Source organism: Typopeltis vanoorti, chromosome 22 (genome assembly GCF_054136105.1).
Source record: "Typopeltis vanoorti isolate ZY-2024b chromosome 22, IOZ_Tvanoo_1.0, whole genome shotgun sequence".
Lineage (NCBI taxonomy): Eukaryota > Metazoa > Arthropoda > Arachnida > Uropygi > Thelyphonidae > Typopeltis > Typopeltis vanoorti.
Window position 1 is genome coordinate 34,315,798 of NC_143570.1, and position 16,341 is coordinate 34,332,138.

The 16,341-nt window shown below is 36.7% G+C and overlaps 1 protein-coding gene across 1 annotated transcript in view; it reads left to right on the plus strand.

Moving 5' to 3' along the window:
• Nucleotides 1-16,341, plus strand: part of LOC150094295 (ralBP1-associated Eps domain-containing protein 2-like) — a 275,338-nt gene that overhangs the window by 55,217 nt on the left and 203,780 nt on the right. The window contains exons 5-6 of the mRNA XM_090412058.1: nucleotides 3,709-3,870; nucleotides 16,084-16,147. Coding sequence (XP_090268184.1) covers nucleotides 3,709-3,870; nucleotides 16,084-16,147 — 226 coding nt within the window. The remainder of the gene's footprint in view (nucleotides 1-3,708; nucleotides 3,871-16,083; nucleotides 16,148-16,341) is intronic.

The window sequence follows — 16,341 nt, forward strand, 5'->3', positions numbered from 1 at the left end:
CACACTAAAAAACAGGGTTCAGACAATCTATTTCAACGAACAGGCACTGAAAAACGAATTTAAAATTATCATTAATACTTTGCAAAAAAAACGGATACAGCCAAAACACTATTAACAAAATTCTCTACAAGACCTCAATAAAAAACAAAGACAAACCAGACTACAGTAAAAACCATATCCTACATTAAAGGAACATCAAACAAAATAAACAAACCCCCCCCCCCCCCAAAATCCTTGACTCAGCACTGAAAACAAACTAGATTAAGGACCAGTTTTACAGCATTTTGTTACAACATATAAATTCATTTCTACCTCTTGAATGTCCTATAGAAATTTCCATGATCATTGTTCACATGCAGTCACTACTCAGCACTTTTTTATAATTTATTTCCAAACAAACAGCATAAAATTTTCTTGCTTGCCCTTTGAAATGTTCAAATCTACTTCTTCATGTTTAAATCCAGTGTTAATAAGTTTATTTTCCTAAATTCTGTCCATTAATAATACTGATGTACTGTAAGTTGAACAAACTCTTGTTCAGAAATTATCATTAAAAAAAAAAAGAAAAAGTGGTTAATTAGAATTTTGTGCAAATTGAGAACATATTAGTTGTAACACTTGCAAAAAATAACTAGTTAAATAAAGCATATGCAGTAACTAAAGTACTTAATATGCATGTGAGTGGAGTTAGGGAAATTAAAATGACTTTGTTCTTTTTGTTTGCATTAGTCCTTCACTTAATACTTTAATTTGCTTAGGAGGATCACAGGTGTGAAAAATGATTTAATGTATATTGTGGTGGTTTGAATTAGTATTTTCTGCTATATTTTATTAGTTTATGTGAATGGTGGATAATGCTTTCTTGTGACATTATTTTCCTGATGAAGTTGAAGAGTACTGTTGTTGATCTCTTAAGTAGGTCCCATTTACTCTGAATGCTTTCATTATTGGTTCTTATAAACAGTGCCCATTAACATTAGTTTTAGAAGGTTTGCCTATTTTGATTTTCCTCATAACACATATTTGGCTATGTGTTTTTTCATAGATAATCAATTGCCTCTCTCTCTACTCCCAATTGCTGTATTTTTTTTTTTTTTTAAATCATGTATATCATTTATTTCCTCCTGGAACAATTTGATGTCATTTAATGTCACTATCTAAACAGATGTTTGTCTTTTTAAGCATCTTGTCTAATTCATAATGTTTTTTTTTCTCTTTGTGAGAAAGAGAAACAGAGAGAAATTTTTCTTATTTTTATCTTTGTGCTAACTACATCATGAACCTATGTTTAAAAGCTCACGTCCGTTTAAAAGGGATTCTCTCAATATACCAAAATTCAGGAGTTGAGGTTTCTAAAAATAACCATTATGCAAGTCTCACTTGTCAGTATGTAGTTAGCTTTAAATCATATCATACGTTAATGGGATGGAAGAACAGTGATATAACTAGAATGATTTCATATGATTGGGATATTGTATGGGGGACAACATGGTTTTGTGAAGGGTAGATCATGCCTCAGTAACTTGCTCACATTTTATAAACACAGTGACGGCTGAACTGGATAGGGGTAATGGGTTTACGGTGATACTACTGGACCTTGCCAAGGCCTTTGATAGGATACCACATGGAACCCTAATCAGTAAACTGGAGCAGATGGGGATTGATATAGGGTTGGTGAGATGGATAGGAGGGTGGTTGAAGGAGAGATACCAGAGAGTGGTTTATTCAGGAGTGGAGTCAAAAAGACGTCTTGTGACTAGTGGAGTGCCGCAGGGCTCTGTTCTTGGACCACTGCTTTTCAATTTGTTCATCAATGATATTGGAAAGGATTTGAGAGGAAGTGTTCACTTGTTTGCTGATGATGCAAAGTTGGGTAGAGCAATTGTGAGTGCACAGGATGTCAAAATTTTACAGGATGATTTGGATAGTTTGGAGGACTGGGCTAGGAAAAATGGATGTCAATTTAATGTGGCAAAGTGTAAGGTTATGCACTTTGGGGGGAAAAGAATATCAGCAGTATATCGCATTGGTGGAACCGTACTCCAGAATATTGATGAGGCCAGGGATTTGGGAGTGTTGGTGGATAGGGAGTTGAAGTTTAGGGGGCACAATGCAAAAGTGACTAAAACAGCTCACCAAATCACTTGGCTTCTGAAAAATACTTTAACATGCAGAGACAAACAAGTTGTTGTTCGTTCCTCTGTATCGAGCCTTGATAAGACCCCATCTGGACTTCTGTGCCCAGTTATGGGCACCAGGGTTTCTTCGTGATGGGGAGGAAGTGGAGAGGGTCCAGAGACGAGTGACCAAGATGATAGCAGGTCTGTGGAATGAACCTTATGAGAATAGGTTGAAGATTTGTGGGTTGCAGAAATTGGACGATAGGCGAAGGAGGGGTGATATGATTGAGACATTCAAATTACTGAAGGGTTTTTATAGGATTGATCCAGAAGATATTTTTGAAAATATGACTGGTGGTGAGAGGACTAGGGGCCATGCATGGAAGCTGGGCAAGAGCGTGGTTGACAAGGGTGTTAGAGCTAGGTTTTTTACTTGGAGAGTGGTGAATGAGTGGAATAAGCTTCCCGAGTCTGTTGTGGGTGCTACGACCGTGAATGAGTTCAAGGCAAGGTATGATAGATACTGTGTGAATGTTGAATAGTTGTTCCAGACATGATGTTAGGGCCTCCCTCGATGAGTCTGTCGACTCCTTGGAGTTTCCCGGAACAATAATTATAATATGATATAAGTTGAAGCAATTTATTATAAAAATATAGTTTTTCTATTTAAGCATATTTCTATAAAAATATTTGAGATGAGGTCAGTATCAGAAGTTCAGAAGATCCATGATATTTGTAATGACAAGAGGAGGGGAAAATGAAATGTGCAGAAGTCCTAAAAAACAGTATTACATAATTAAGGAAAGCCTATACTGAATCACTTTTTAGTGTCATGGCAAATATGATGAAACTTCTATTGCTTTTCTGTACAAATCTTAAATATTTCTATTTGTTGTCTGGTCTGGAAAAATAGTTAAGGTGATATTTTTCTTTCAGTAACTATAGTAAGAAATCTGAAATGATCAAAGATCATCATCATCAAATTCCTGCCATGTACCCTCAAGGGGTGTACAGGATATGATAGTACTACATGAAAAAAAATTACATCATTACTAACTTCCTGTCTACAATTTTCCTCCAAATCAGTCTGTTACTTGTCAAAACTCCAACATTATCAGATCTTATATTTCTATCGTCTAAGGCACTTTGTACCGTATCAATCCACCTATATCTTGGTCTTCCTCTGGGTCGTTTTCCTGCCAACCTGGCAGAGAACACTTGTTTTGCTAATCTTTCTTCGCCCATTCTGTTTAAATGATCAAAGATGGATAATGAAAACAATGAAATCATTCAGTTTGAACAAAATGCTGATACCAGTTAAACAGTATCTTATTCATCACTTTAACAAAGCATATGTGGATTAAACAAAACAAAAAAACAAGAAATGGAAATTTATTTTGTGTATCATATATCAGAAAAGGAGCAATGACTGTTTAGATTTAAATTTGAAAAATGTATTAATAATAACAGCATGGATCGATTAATCTCAATATCATCCTGCTATTCAAATGTAGCAGTTGTATATTAAGGTAATGTGATGTTGTTGGTGGGAAGCTTTGTTTGACATAAATTATGTTTTTCTTTTCAGAAACCCACAAATGGAAATCTGATAAACTAGACAATGAAGATGAAAGTGCGAGTGATGACCTAGATGAAGAGGATGACATATGGACCATAAATGATGAACAAAAGGAGTATTATACGTCACAGTTTATAGCTTTACAGAGTGATACTAAAATGACAATCTCAGGTAATTATATTACTTAATGAATTGTGAAAAGCACCTAAATATACCTTTCATAGTTCTTGGATAAACTTTTGATGAGAAACAATTATTTCACCAGAAACTACAGTTTCTCCTAAAATTATTGTTTCTTAAATTGACTTGTTTTCTAAACTATTGATTCTTGATAAAGACGTCTTGTTTGTTTTTACAGGAGCATTCTATTGTGTGTGTGTGTTGTGTGGAGCCCACAGGAACATCATTCTTACATCATCCATGAAAAGCCTGAACATGTAGTTTGGCATAACATTGAGTGGGTACAGACCACAGTATCCTCTGGTCAAGGATTTGTCGGTTACATTGGTATCATTTTAAGTTTGAGTAGACATGCTATTACATCACCCTGATGTAAACCAGAATGACCATCTTTCCTTAGCCAAAATTTGGGAAAGTTATATCGTTGTTAATGGCAAGCAGTAAATAAACTTTTTTAATTATTTATATATCATCCCATATGTTGTATGGTATTGCTCTAGTACCTAGCTCATATTTCTTGAAAGAGAAAAAAACCCTTTACTGTTGGTCTACTTTTTGAATTGTTTGTTCACTGAATGAGATCAAAATCTATGCATTAATAAAGTATTATTAAATTTCTTATGTCTTCATGTTTCCATAGATCTTTCTATTGTGTCACAAGCCTTTAAAAACTGGAACTGCAGCATTCTTTAAGAAATGCCATATCCTTGACACATGGATTGAAGATATGAGCTGTGTTTTTCAACAGTGGGTGTCTGATAACATAATTGAGAAGTAAGTTCTGGATTTATGGCATAGCTGCAGCCATTAGAAGACACATAATGATTTTCCCTTCCACATTTTTCATCTAACAGTCATACTGGTATAAGTAGGTTTGTTTACTAACTTACCAATATCTCTAATAAACATCTCTTGGCATGAAAATCAGTGCAAAATATATATAAAAATATAAAATCACCACAGGAATTTAATATTCGTTTTTTTTATTCACTTCAATTTAATATTCACTGTAGTTGTACTTAATAAAATTAATTTATTTAGTACAACTACATTGTTATGCGAATAATCCTTGAGATTTCTTAAAAAGCTGTGACGTCTATTGGAAACCATGCAAAATTCAGGAACCAACTCACACAAATCATAAATTAAGTACATGTTATAGTAATAAGTACAATGTATAGTAAAAGGACAATAATAATACAAGTTAAGACATAAAAGAAAGAACATAAATGTTCAAATTCAGATGTCAGTCAAGAACTGCACTCTGGATAGTAGCATTTGTATATACATATTTGTATAAGTACAATGTATAGTAAAAGGACAATAATAATACAAGTTAAGACATAAAAGAAAGAACATAAATGTTCAAATTCAGATGTCAGTCAAGAACTGCACTCTGGATAGTAGCATTTGTGTATTCAGCCAAATCTCTTGTTGTGCAAAGTTGAACCACTTGCAGGCATATCAAAAGATGTTTCCTGGTTTGTTTCACCATACTTGCAAAGATCAGAATCTTTCATAATATTGAACTGTGTAGAGAGGGCTACACGGTCGGTAGTGTTTTCAGAGAGCTCCTGAAAGCTAAGTATAATTTTGAGTGAAAATTAGAATATAGGTTTAAATCATAACGTAATATTGTCTAATTTTGGTAGCTTGTTGTGTCTGTGTGATTTTGGTGTGAATTCCGTTATTTAATTTAGTATTTAACAATATGTTTTATAGATTTGAATATGGCGCCAATGCGACGTCAGATAATGGCGTTCCAAAAATACGACGGCATTGTTCAAAAACTATAATGTGAAAGAATTAGTCCAATGTGATGTGTGTGGGATGTATGCATTCCCGAATGAGGCTGGAGTTTGGATTGAAAGTGATAGTGGTGGGAGAATGTGCAGAAAGTGTAAGCAAAGTGAAGAGTTGAAGTATGTGTCAGGTTGTGAGACAGTTATGGTTGAAGAAAGCCAGAATGTGAGTGAAAATAGCGGCTTGATAGGGAATTGCGATGTACAAGATGGCAATGAGAGCAGTGATCAAAGAAAGAGTGAAAGCAACTATACAGAGAAAGAAAATGGTTTAAATGATAAAAAAAATGAGGAATTATTTGTAGGAAGTGAGATCGCTAGGTTGCGCGCAGTGATACAAAATGCGCAGCGGCAATTAGAGCACCTGCAAAACTTTCCAGAGTGATTCAGCTAACATAAATAAACAAGTGTTTGAAAGGAAAAATAAGCATAAGAGTAGGAGAGTTTCTGAAATGAAGGAAAGAGTGTTGTATGGTGACTCGTTATTAAGAGGAGTGATAGATGGGAGTTTAACTAAATCGTACTTACCGGGTGCGAAATTTAAGGATGTAAATGAGAGTATTAGAGTACAAAAACAGAGGGTGAAAGAATTGATAGTTGTGGCAGGTACGAATGAATTGAAAGGAGATAAATTTTTTATGAGAGAGGATTTGAAAGTATTGTTAAAGGTAGCGAAAGAAAAGAGTGACAGAGTTAGAATGGTGAGTCTGTTGCTGCGGTATGACAGAGAGGAGTTTAGGAGGAGGGCCATAATCACAAATGACATTATGTGCAGGTTATGCAGACGGTGTGGTGTGGAATGAGTTTGATGGGTGAAAGGATTTATACAAGATGGATGGCCTGCATTTGAATGGATTTGGTGTGCAGAGACTGGAAAAAGTGTTGCTGAATGAAGTGAAAATGGATGTGCAGAACCAGGGAAACTAGAACTACCAAGGATTGTGGGGGGGGGGTGGATATGCGGACATCAGTGAGGCAGTTGAGTGTAAGAATGTATATAATGTACCTGAGCCAGTACTAAGGACAAAAAATAGGAATGGGATATTTAGAATAACGCATCAAGATAGGGGTGGGACAAAGGGATCACTGCATTTCTTGTATATCAATGCCAGGAGTATTAGGAACAAGAAGGAAGAATTTTTGGCCTTGATTGGCTTTTCCTGGGCACAGGTTATTGGCATTAGTGAAACATGGCTGACGGAAGATGATATAGTTAGTGGGATAGAATGTGTAGGTTATAGTGTGTTTAGGAGGGACAGAGAGAATAAAATGGGGGGAAGGGTGTTATTGATGATAGCTTATGAACTGCAGCCAAGGAGAATTGAAGTTCTATCGCAGGATAGTGAAAAGAGCTCATTTGAGGTCTATTTGGTGCGAGATTGAGACTGGCAGAATAAAATATACAGTTGGGTGATGCTATAGACCAGGTGATGGAATAGATGGTGGAGATAGTACCCATAAACAAATTGATGAAATGAGTGGAAGGAGGGTAATTATTATGGGGGATTTCAACTATGGTAACATTGATTGGAAGGAGGAGAGAACACATGTGAGGAAGGAAATGGATTTTATTCAATTATTAAGGGATAACTATCTGAGACAGCATGTAATGGAAAATACTAGGGGTGTGAGAGTGCTTGACCTTGTAATAGCATCTCAGAATTTGACTGTAATGAATATGACCATGTTGCCACCTAGAATTTAGACAAGGTATATGTCTAAATGTCTCGATTAAGACAGGGTATATGTGGAATTACCATGCTGGCAAGTACGACAAGCTTAGAAGATTGCTTGGATCAGTGCCATGGCATGTACAACTGCAAGGACTGGATGTTGATAGAGCATGGAAAGTGGTCAAGGAGCATTTACAGGAGGTTATGGCTGATTGTATGGGTCTGAATAGTAAAACAAGTAGGGGTTAAATGGATGAATAACACCATTAAGCTTGAGCTGCAAAAAAAAGAAACAGCTGTGGAAGTAATTTAAAGAAAGGGGTGACCTGCAGGCACACGAATGGTATAAAGTGCAAGCCAGAAGGGTAACGAGTGTGGTAAAAAAAAGCAAAAGTGGATTATGAAAGGAAACTAAGCTATGCAAGCTAAAGAGAATTCCACAGTTCTTTCAATATGCTGCAAGTAAGAAAAAAACTGTACACGGCAAAATGATTTTAAGGAATGACGATGGTAAGGAGGTCACTGAATCAGTCGATATAGTGGAGTTACTGAGCGAGCACTTTGTAAAAGTATATCATCCAGGTGGTGACATTGAAAAAATGAAGGAACCATTAGTTTATACGGGAATTGTGATGAATGAAGTGGAGGTGAATAGTCTATTACAGAACCTTAATGTGAATACATCTGTGGGATTGGATGGTATACGGGCACGGGTCTTGCGTGAAGCGGCTAAGGAATTATCAATGCCCTTGACCATGTTGTTTAATCTGAGTCTCGGGTCTGGTTTAGTCCCAAAGGTGTGGAAAGAGGGGAAAATAGTTTCACTTCTTAAAGGAGGATCCAAGACTACGGTTGCAAATTATCGACTGATCAGCATATCAGGAGTTGTTGTCAAGGTCTTGGGGAAAGTAGTCAAGGAAAAAATACAGGAATGGATTGATGAAAATGAGATACTGTACGGGGGGCCTCAGTAATTTGCTCAAGTTTTATAACAAGGTGACGGCTGAACTGGATAAGGTAATGGGTTTACAGTGATACTGCTGGACCTGGCAAAGGCGTTTGACAGGATACTACGTGGAATTCTAATCCGTAAAATACAACATATGGGAATGGATATACGGTTGGTGAGATGGATAGGTGGGTGGTTGATGGAGAGATATCAAAGAGTTATTCAGGAGTAGAGTCCAAAAGACGGCCTGTGACTAGTGGTGTGCCGCAGGGTTCTATTCTTGGACCACTGCTGTTTAATCTGTTCATTAACGATATAGGGAAGGATCTAAGAGGAACAGTTCATTTGTTTGCTGATGATGCAAAGTTGGGTAGGGTGATAGTGAATGCAGAAGATGTCAAAATCTTGCAGGATGACTTGGATAGATTGGAGTTTTGGGCTAAGGAGAATGGATGCCAATTTAATGTGACAAAATGTAAGGTTATGCATTTTGGGGTGAAAAGATTAGCAGCAGTATACCACATTGGTGGAACTGTACTCCAGGAGATTGATGAGGCCAGGGACTTAGGAGTGTTGGTGGATAGGGAGATGAAGTTTACGGCCATATTGCAAAAGTAGCTAAATCAGCTCATCTACTCACTTGGTTTTTGAAAAATACCTTGACGAGCAGAGACAAGCAAGTAATTGTACCTCTGTACTGAGCCTTGATAAGACCTCATCTCGACCACTGTGCCCAGATTTGGTCACCTGGGTTCCTTCTTGATGGGGAGGAGGTGGAGAGAATCCAGAGGCAAGTGACTAAGATGATAGCGGGTCTATGGAATGAACCATATGAGAACAGGTTGAAGATTTGTGGGTTGCAGAAATTAGTTGTTAGGTGGAAAAGGGGAGATATGATTGAGACATTCAAATTGCTGAGGGGTTTCTATAGGATTAATTCAGAGGATATTTTCGATATCAGGACTGGTGGTGGGAGAACTAGGGGACACCTATGGAAGCTGGGCAAGAGTGTGGTTAGCAGGGGTGTTAGAGCCGGGGTTCTTTACTTTTAGAGTGGTAAATGAGTGGAATGAGCTGCCAGAGTCTGTTGTGGGTGCTATGATGGTGAGTGAGTTCAAGGCAAGATATGATAGATACTGTGAGAATGTCGTATAGTTGTGTGGACATGATGTTTAGGGCCTCCCTCGATGAGTCTAAAGACTCCCCTTAGTCGCCTGTAATAATAATAATAATAACCCCTTTTTTTTTTTGAGGTGGTGTTTGGATTTTCCACCTTGATGCTTAACCTCTTCAGACTCTTCCACGTGTTCCAGTTTAGATGCTTGCCAGGTAGTAGCTCTTCTGATAGTGGCAGTTATAGTTCATTCTACCATTCAAGTAATGTTTGCTGGTGTTCTAGATTGTTAATTGTTGCTACTTTACCAAGAAAGGGGGGGGGGTCTGTAGAAGACATAAAGGTATTCCATGAGGTGAGATGCTCTGACTGAATTTTGTCCATATATTAGATCATTCAGCTGTTTTGAGTGCACTGATTGTAAAACAGTTCTTATAATAGCTGGGGCTAGACAAGGGTGTTGGTAGAAATTGGTCGCCTTTGTTAGTTTTAAGCAGCTTGGGATTTGTCTTTAACACGAGTTCAATACTGGATGAAGTTCTTAGGTGGTGCATGAATTTATCCATACTGGGCATGCATACTCATAATCAAATTCCTGATATGTACCCTTAAAGGGTGTTCAGGATATTATGATAATAATGATGTAAAATTTTCATTAGAACTAACTTCCTGTTGACAATTTTCCTCTTTTCTATTATCTGTTAGGACTCATTATCATATGATTCATTTACTATCAGTCCACCTATATCCTAGTTCTAGGTCCTGGCAAAAAAAAAAAAGAAAAAAAAAAATTGTTAACTTTTCTCTCGTATTCTGTTAAAGTGACTATACTATCTTAGATTAGTTCTCCTCACACATCCCAGAATGATAACAATGTCAAATTCCTTCCTAATAGCCTCATTTTAATGTAATTCTGTTATTGATGTCATCTCTTTCACTTACTTAATCTAGAGATCAAAGATATGAGAATTCTGATGAAGAATTCTTATATCTTTGATTTCCAGTCTTTGATTAAGTGTTTTATTTCTATCCTGGCTGCCAGATCCAGAAGTTAAAATTTTCACCAAAAATTGTGCCCGAATAGCTGAATATTTTACTTTTTCTATGGGTTCTCCATTGGATGCAATAAATGTTCTCAGTGTCCTGCCTATTGTCATAGTCTCTGACTTTTTATTGCTGATTTTCATTCAAATTTCATTCATGAAAGTTACGCTTGTTTGCAGTCAAGAAAGGGATAAGAGCTAGGTTTTCTCTCACAGAGTAATTAGTAAGTGGAATAGTGAGTGCATCTGGTGTTAATGAGTTAAAAGGAAAGCATGACAGCTGGTATAGACTCCCTCGATGAGTTCTTGACTCCTTGGAGATCTCAGATAATGAAAATTTATTACAGCAGTTATTTGATTTAGTTGGAGCAGACTGCAGGCTTCTACTGGATTCATTTGAGTGTAACATCATCTGCATCAAGTTTGTGATTCCCACTCATAAAAGGTTATAAAAAAAGCTGCAATAATGAGGAAGATTAATTTCCATTCATAATAGGAAGTTTAATGTCACTTTCCTTCATAATGATCCATATAGATGATAACACTAGAGATAATGTGCACCTTTGTCTCACACCTGATTTAACATGAAACTATCTTCCTCTGATTCCTTCAGTTCTATCTACTAACTTAAAACTCAGATATAGGTGCTATGCATTACTATCCCGTTTACACTATATAATTGTAGCATTTTGAATAGTTTTTGTCTTTACATCTTGTCACATGCTTTTTCCAGATCTGCAGTACATCCTTGTTATATTCTCATTATTTCTCAACTGTCTTAAAGTGAAATCTGATTCTGATAGCCCCTATTTGGCCTGAACCTAGCTTATTTTTCTCCACATTTCTGATCTTTTTTTTAGCCACCTCAAGAATGCTTGCCTAAATTTTACCTGCAATATTCAGTATGGAAATTTTTCTGTAATTCCATTATCTACGAACTGTGATAAATCTTTACTATCAAAGCACATTTTGATTTCTCACCTTAATCCTCTCCAAAGTAATGGAGAGAATCCACAATCCCTATGCTACCTTTATTTATTTATGCTTATGGCTACATGAAAACTGGTAAGTGAAAAGTACAATCAGAATTTCCAGAAAACAAATGATGAAAATCTTAACCATGCTACCAGCCAAGACGTCTATATATATATATATATATATATATATACACGTCAAGGTCAGAGCCGGCAGAAGTGGGCATTCTGAGCATGCGGGCACCACTACGAAGGGGGTGCCGCCGCCGAGGAGACGCCCCCTTTGTGCCTGCAGAACCATACATGCCCGGATCATTACAGGCACGCTTAGATAGAAATTGCATGCGGGCGCCAAAGACCCTAGCACCGCTTCTGGTCAAGGTTATCATGGATGCGAAGTGCATATTAAAATTGTAATACCATTGAAATATATGATGGATATGAAGTGTATGCAGATCCGTATTTGATCCATAATGGCCGGTAAGGTGATTAACATACAAAAGTTCATTACATAAAAGGCACAACCTGTTTTCTAAGTCTTTCCTTGATATGCTATTCTTTTTATGCTACCTTGATACTACTCGATAAACGATTGGCACTATTCATTCTCCCATTGCTGATCTACAGGGGATCTGCTCACCTATGTCACCCACCTCTGGATAAGTACCATGGAAAGGTTTGGGGAATCCCAAGAGGTTTCTCTTGATATCTCCAAGCTTTTCACTAGGTCTGGCTTAAGAGTCTATTAATATCATTTGGTATATTAATATCATCTGCCTTATTGGCTTCTGCAACTGGGTTGCCAGCTTTCTCTTATCTAACTATGCAACTAATGGTGGGGTCCTGCAAGTTTCTACCCTCTCACCTTCCCTTATATATATATATATATATATATATTTGGCAGAGAACACTTGTTTTGCTAATCTTTTCTTTCCCTTTCTGTTTAAGTGACCATACCACCTGAGATTAGCTTTGCTAACGCATTCCTGGATACTGACAATGTCTAGTTCTTTCCAAATATTCTCATTTTTAATATGATATTGCCATTGATGCCATCTGTTCACACCTGTAATCTTTCTCAGTACTCTCATAGCTGCGGTCTCTAGTCTTTGGTCGAGTGTTTTATTTCTCACACCTGTAATCTTTCTCAGTACTCTCATAGTTGCGGTCTCTAGTCTTTGGTCAAGTGTTTTACTTCTGACCCAGCTCTCAGATCCATAAGTTAAAACTGGTTTGAACACTGTCTTTTATACAGCTAATTTAATGTTCCGACTAATTTCTCTCTTATTTCATATGAATTTATTCAATTGACTTCCTACCATACCAGCTTTGTTGATTTTGTTGTCTATTTCCATATTTAATTTACCATCTTCACTAAAAATCATGCCTAAGTAGGTGAAATGTTTTACTTGTTCCACAGGTTCTCCATTCACAACGCAGTTGACATTTTCAATGCTTCTGCCTATTTTCATTGTCTTTGTCTTTTTATTGCTGACCTTCATACCATATCTATTACAACAGTTATTCAATTTAGTCAGAGAATCTTGCAGACTTGTAGCGGATTTATTTAGAAGTATAACATCGTCCGCATAAAGCAAAGAGCTGACATTGACATCTCCAATTTTGATATCATGTTTAATACCACTTTCCTTCCTAATGTGATCCCTATAGATAAGGAACACTCAGTAGGGATATACCTCTGTAATTCTCACATTCAGTTTTATTTCCCTTTTTATATATGGGTACTATGAGAGCTCTACTCCAATCGTCTGGAATTCATTCCTCTGTCCAGGCATTCTGAATTATGCAGCGCAGCCACTGTAAGACTTATACCACTATACTTCAGCATTTCTGGTCGAATATCATCTATTCCTGTTGCTTTCCACATTTAGATCCCTAACATGGACCAACTTTTCCTTTTTCATTGTGTCAGTAGCTTTCTCTAGAGCCTCAAAAAATTCCTCCACTTCTACCTTAGTAGAACCTTCTGTGGGACCATAGGCACAAATAAGTCTCATTGTCCAGTTCCCCATTCTGACATTTGCTCAAATCACTCTACTTGAGACTGACTGCCATTCAAGAAGATTAGCCTCATATTTTGTGTTGAATTCTATGGCTACTCCTTCTTTTCTTCGATTGTCATTGTCTGAATATAACATTTTGTATTTATTGCACAGAAAGATCTCACCAGTTTTTGTCTTTTTTATTTCAGTCATCCCTATTATGTCGATCTGGTACTTATCTAATTCCTCCACTAGCTCCATTTATTTGCCATTCAGGCTTCTTATGTTGATAGTACCGATCTTTAACTCTGGTGATGTTGAGTTGGGGTCGGTTTTCAGATTTCAGATCAGCAGTAGTTGACTTTTCACTGTTCGCCCTGGTTCCCTGGTGAAAACAACGGGGGCTTTGTTTAACCGGGCGACGACCCAGCCGACATGAAATTTTGTAATGTTGTACCATCATTTTGTATTTTGGTTTAACCAATAGGAATACAATTTGGTCGGCTAAATCCCAAATTGCCAGCCCATCCTCATTCATTCGGTATCCAGGTAGATACCCAACAGGGTGCACCAAGAGAAGGTGAGGATTGGACATTAGGTTAGAAGTCCTGGTCGGTTCTCTGCATTCCTTTAAAGGCTGTGCAAAGGGCTCCTGTCGGTTATACAGCTTTGACCCTTAAGCACCCCATACATATATATATATATATATATATATAAATCAGTGACCTGTTCCATTTGTCCACCAGTGTAATACATTTTTGCTGATGATAGTATACCATATTCTTCTTTTTCACTAGGCAAACCTTTCACTACAAACCACAGCAATTTACAGAGCAACAACCTCTGTAACCCTAAATTCTGATCTTCAAACCATTCTTTGATGTGGTTAAGAAAACACTGTCAATTTTATTGCCTGTTAAACAAAAGTATCACCTTATTTTCTACAAAAATATCATATGAAGAAGAAAAAGACATAGACACTAAAATATCAAACTTTGTCAAAGTAAATGGCATAATATATAATATATTTAAGCCATCCCTGGTACAGAAACACACTAGAATCAGACTATATAATGTCTTGTCAAAATCAACTCTACTATATGGAAGCGAAACATGGACCATGTAAAGGAAAGATGAAAAATGAATTCAAACAGCAGAAATGAAGAACAAAAAAAAACAGCTGGATATACCAAGTGGGACCACAAAACAAATGAAGAAATCTTACAATCCCTGAAAATAAAACCAATTAATTACTACATAAGACAGTAATAAACAAAAATGGCAAGAACATTTAAATCGAATGGACAACAGCAGACTATCAAAAATATTATACAGATACAAAATAAGTGGAAAAAGAAGAATCGGAAGACCAAGAAAGAGATGGCATGAGACCGAAACAGGCCACATGGCCTAATTCCATGTTAGGAAGAAGAAGAAGATTTTCTACAAAAATGAACCATATTCTTCCAGCTTTGCCTTTGATAACACCCAAAGTGCTAGGTAAGATGAGAGTTCTCTCCTTGAGATTACTCTAACATTAAACTTCTCTTGGCATAAATACATTACAATCATTGCCTCCTTGGTACCCAAAAAATTGGAATTTCCTCTTTTGCTCAAGATGTTACTTTGCTTCTGAACAGTTATTAATCTTTATGAGCTCCAATTTTGGATGGTATATATATATATATATATATATATATATATATATATATATATATATATATATATATATATATATATATATGTGTGTGTGTGTGTGTGTGTGTTGGGGCCCCCCCATACATGAGAGGTTGGCTGGTCTACCTGTAGTACATTACAACTAAATGAAAAGACATTTCAGAAAGGAAGAAGTTGTTCACACTAGATTTGAACAGTTATTCCTTGTAAAACTCTCAAGAAGGCAGACTGCCCTAGAATACAACAGCAGTAGCAGAATCACAAATCTACCCATCTATTAAGTGTTGGTCACATGTTTGGGATAGCCAAGAGTCCCTAAAAATACTACTGAATACAGAAGAGAGCAATCAGACTGATTAATAACTCATTTCTTAGTAAATTATTTCATCTGCTTTCACACAGGTGTTTAGGTTCTGCTGCATGCATCTTCTTTGATTGTTTCCATGGCAAATGTTCATTGGAACTAGCATTAATAATTCCTGCCTCTACCACATTCACTGAAACTTACAGCTGTCACCCAACACCTCCTTCACAGTCCAATTCCGAACTCACAGAATAGATTTCTCCTCCTCCTCCTCCTCTCTCTTATTCTGCTACTGCTGTTGTATTCTAGAGCAGTCTGCCTTCTTGAGAGTTTTACAAGGAATAACTGTTCAAATCTAGTGTGAACAACTTCTTCCTTTCTGAAATGTCTTTTCATTTAGTTGTAATATACTACAGGTAGACCAGCCAACCTCTTATGTATGGGGGCCCAACATATATATATATATATATACCATCCAAAATTGGAACTCATAAAGATTATATTTTTTTAAGTGTACAAACTTCTGAAGTGTAACTGTTATACTTCAACTTGCAGTTTGCAATTTAAATACCAGATAAGCAATTAAGCACTAAATTTGCTGTTGAGTGTCTTGTTTTCTTATTGAAAATCATTGAGATTTTAATTCAGATTAATTTTTCTTTTAGGACCAGTTGCCAGAGACTTCTTTGAGAAATCAAAACTTCCTGTACACGAATTATCAAGAATATGGTAAGAGTTAAACACGGAATTAGGCTTTGTTGTTGCTGCTGTTTAGCTTGCAGTCTTGCTTGCCATCACTAGGTTTCTCCATTTGTCTCTGTCATAAGTTACATCTGGTGTAACGTGTTCATCCAGCTGTCTTAAATATCTTATTATCACATCCATCCACATATTCAGGCTCTTCCTGTGGGTCTTCTCAGTTT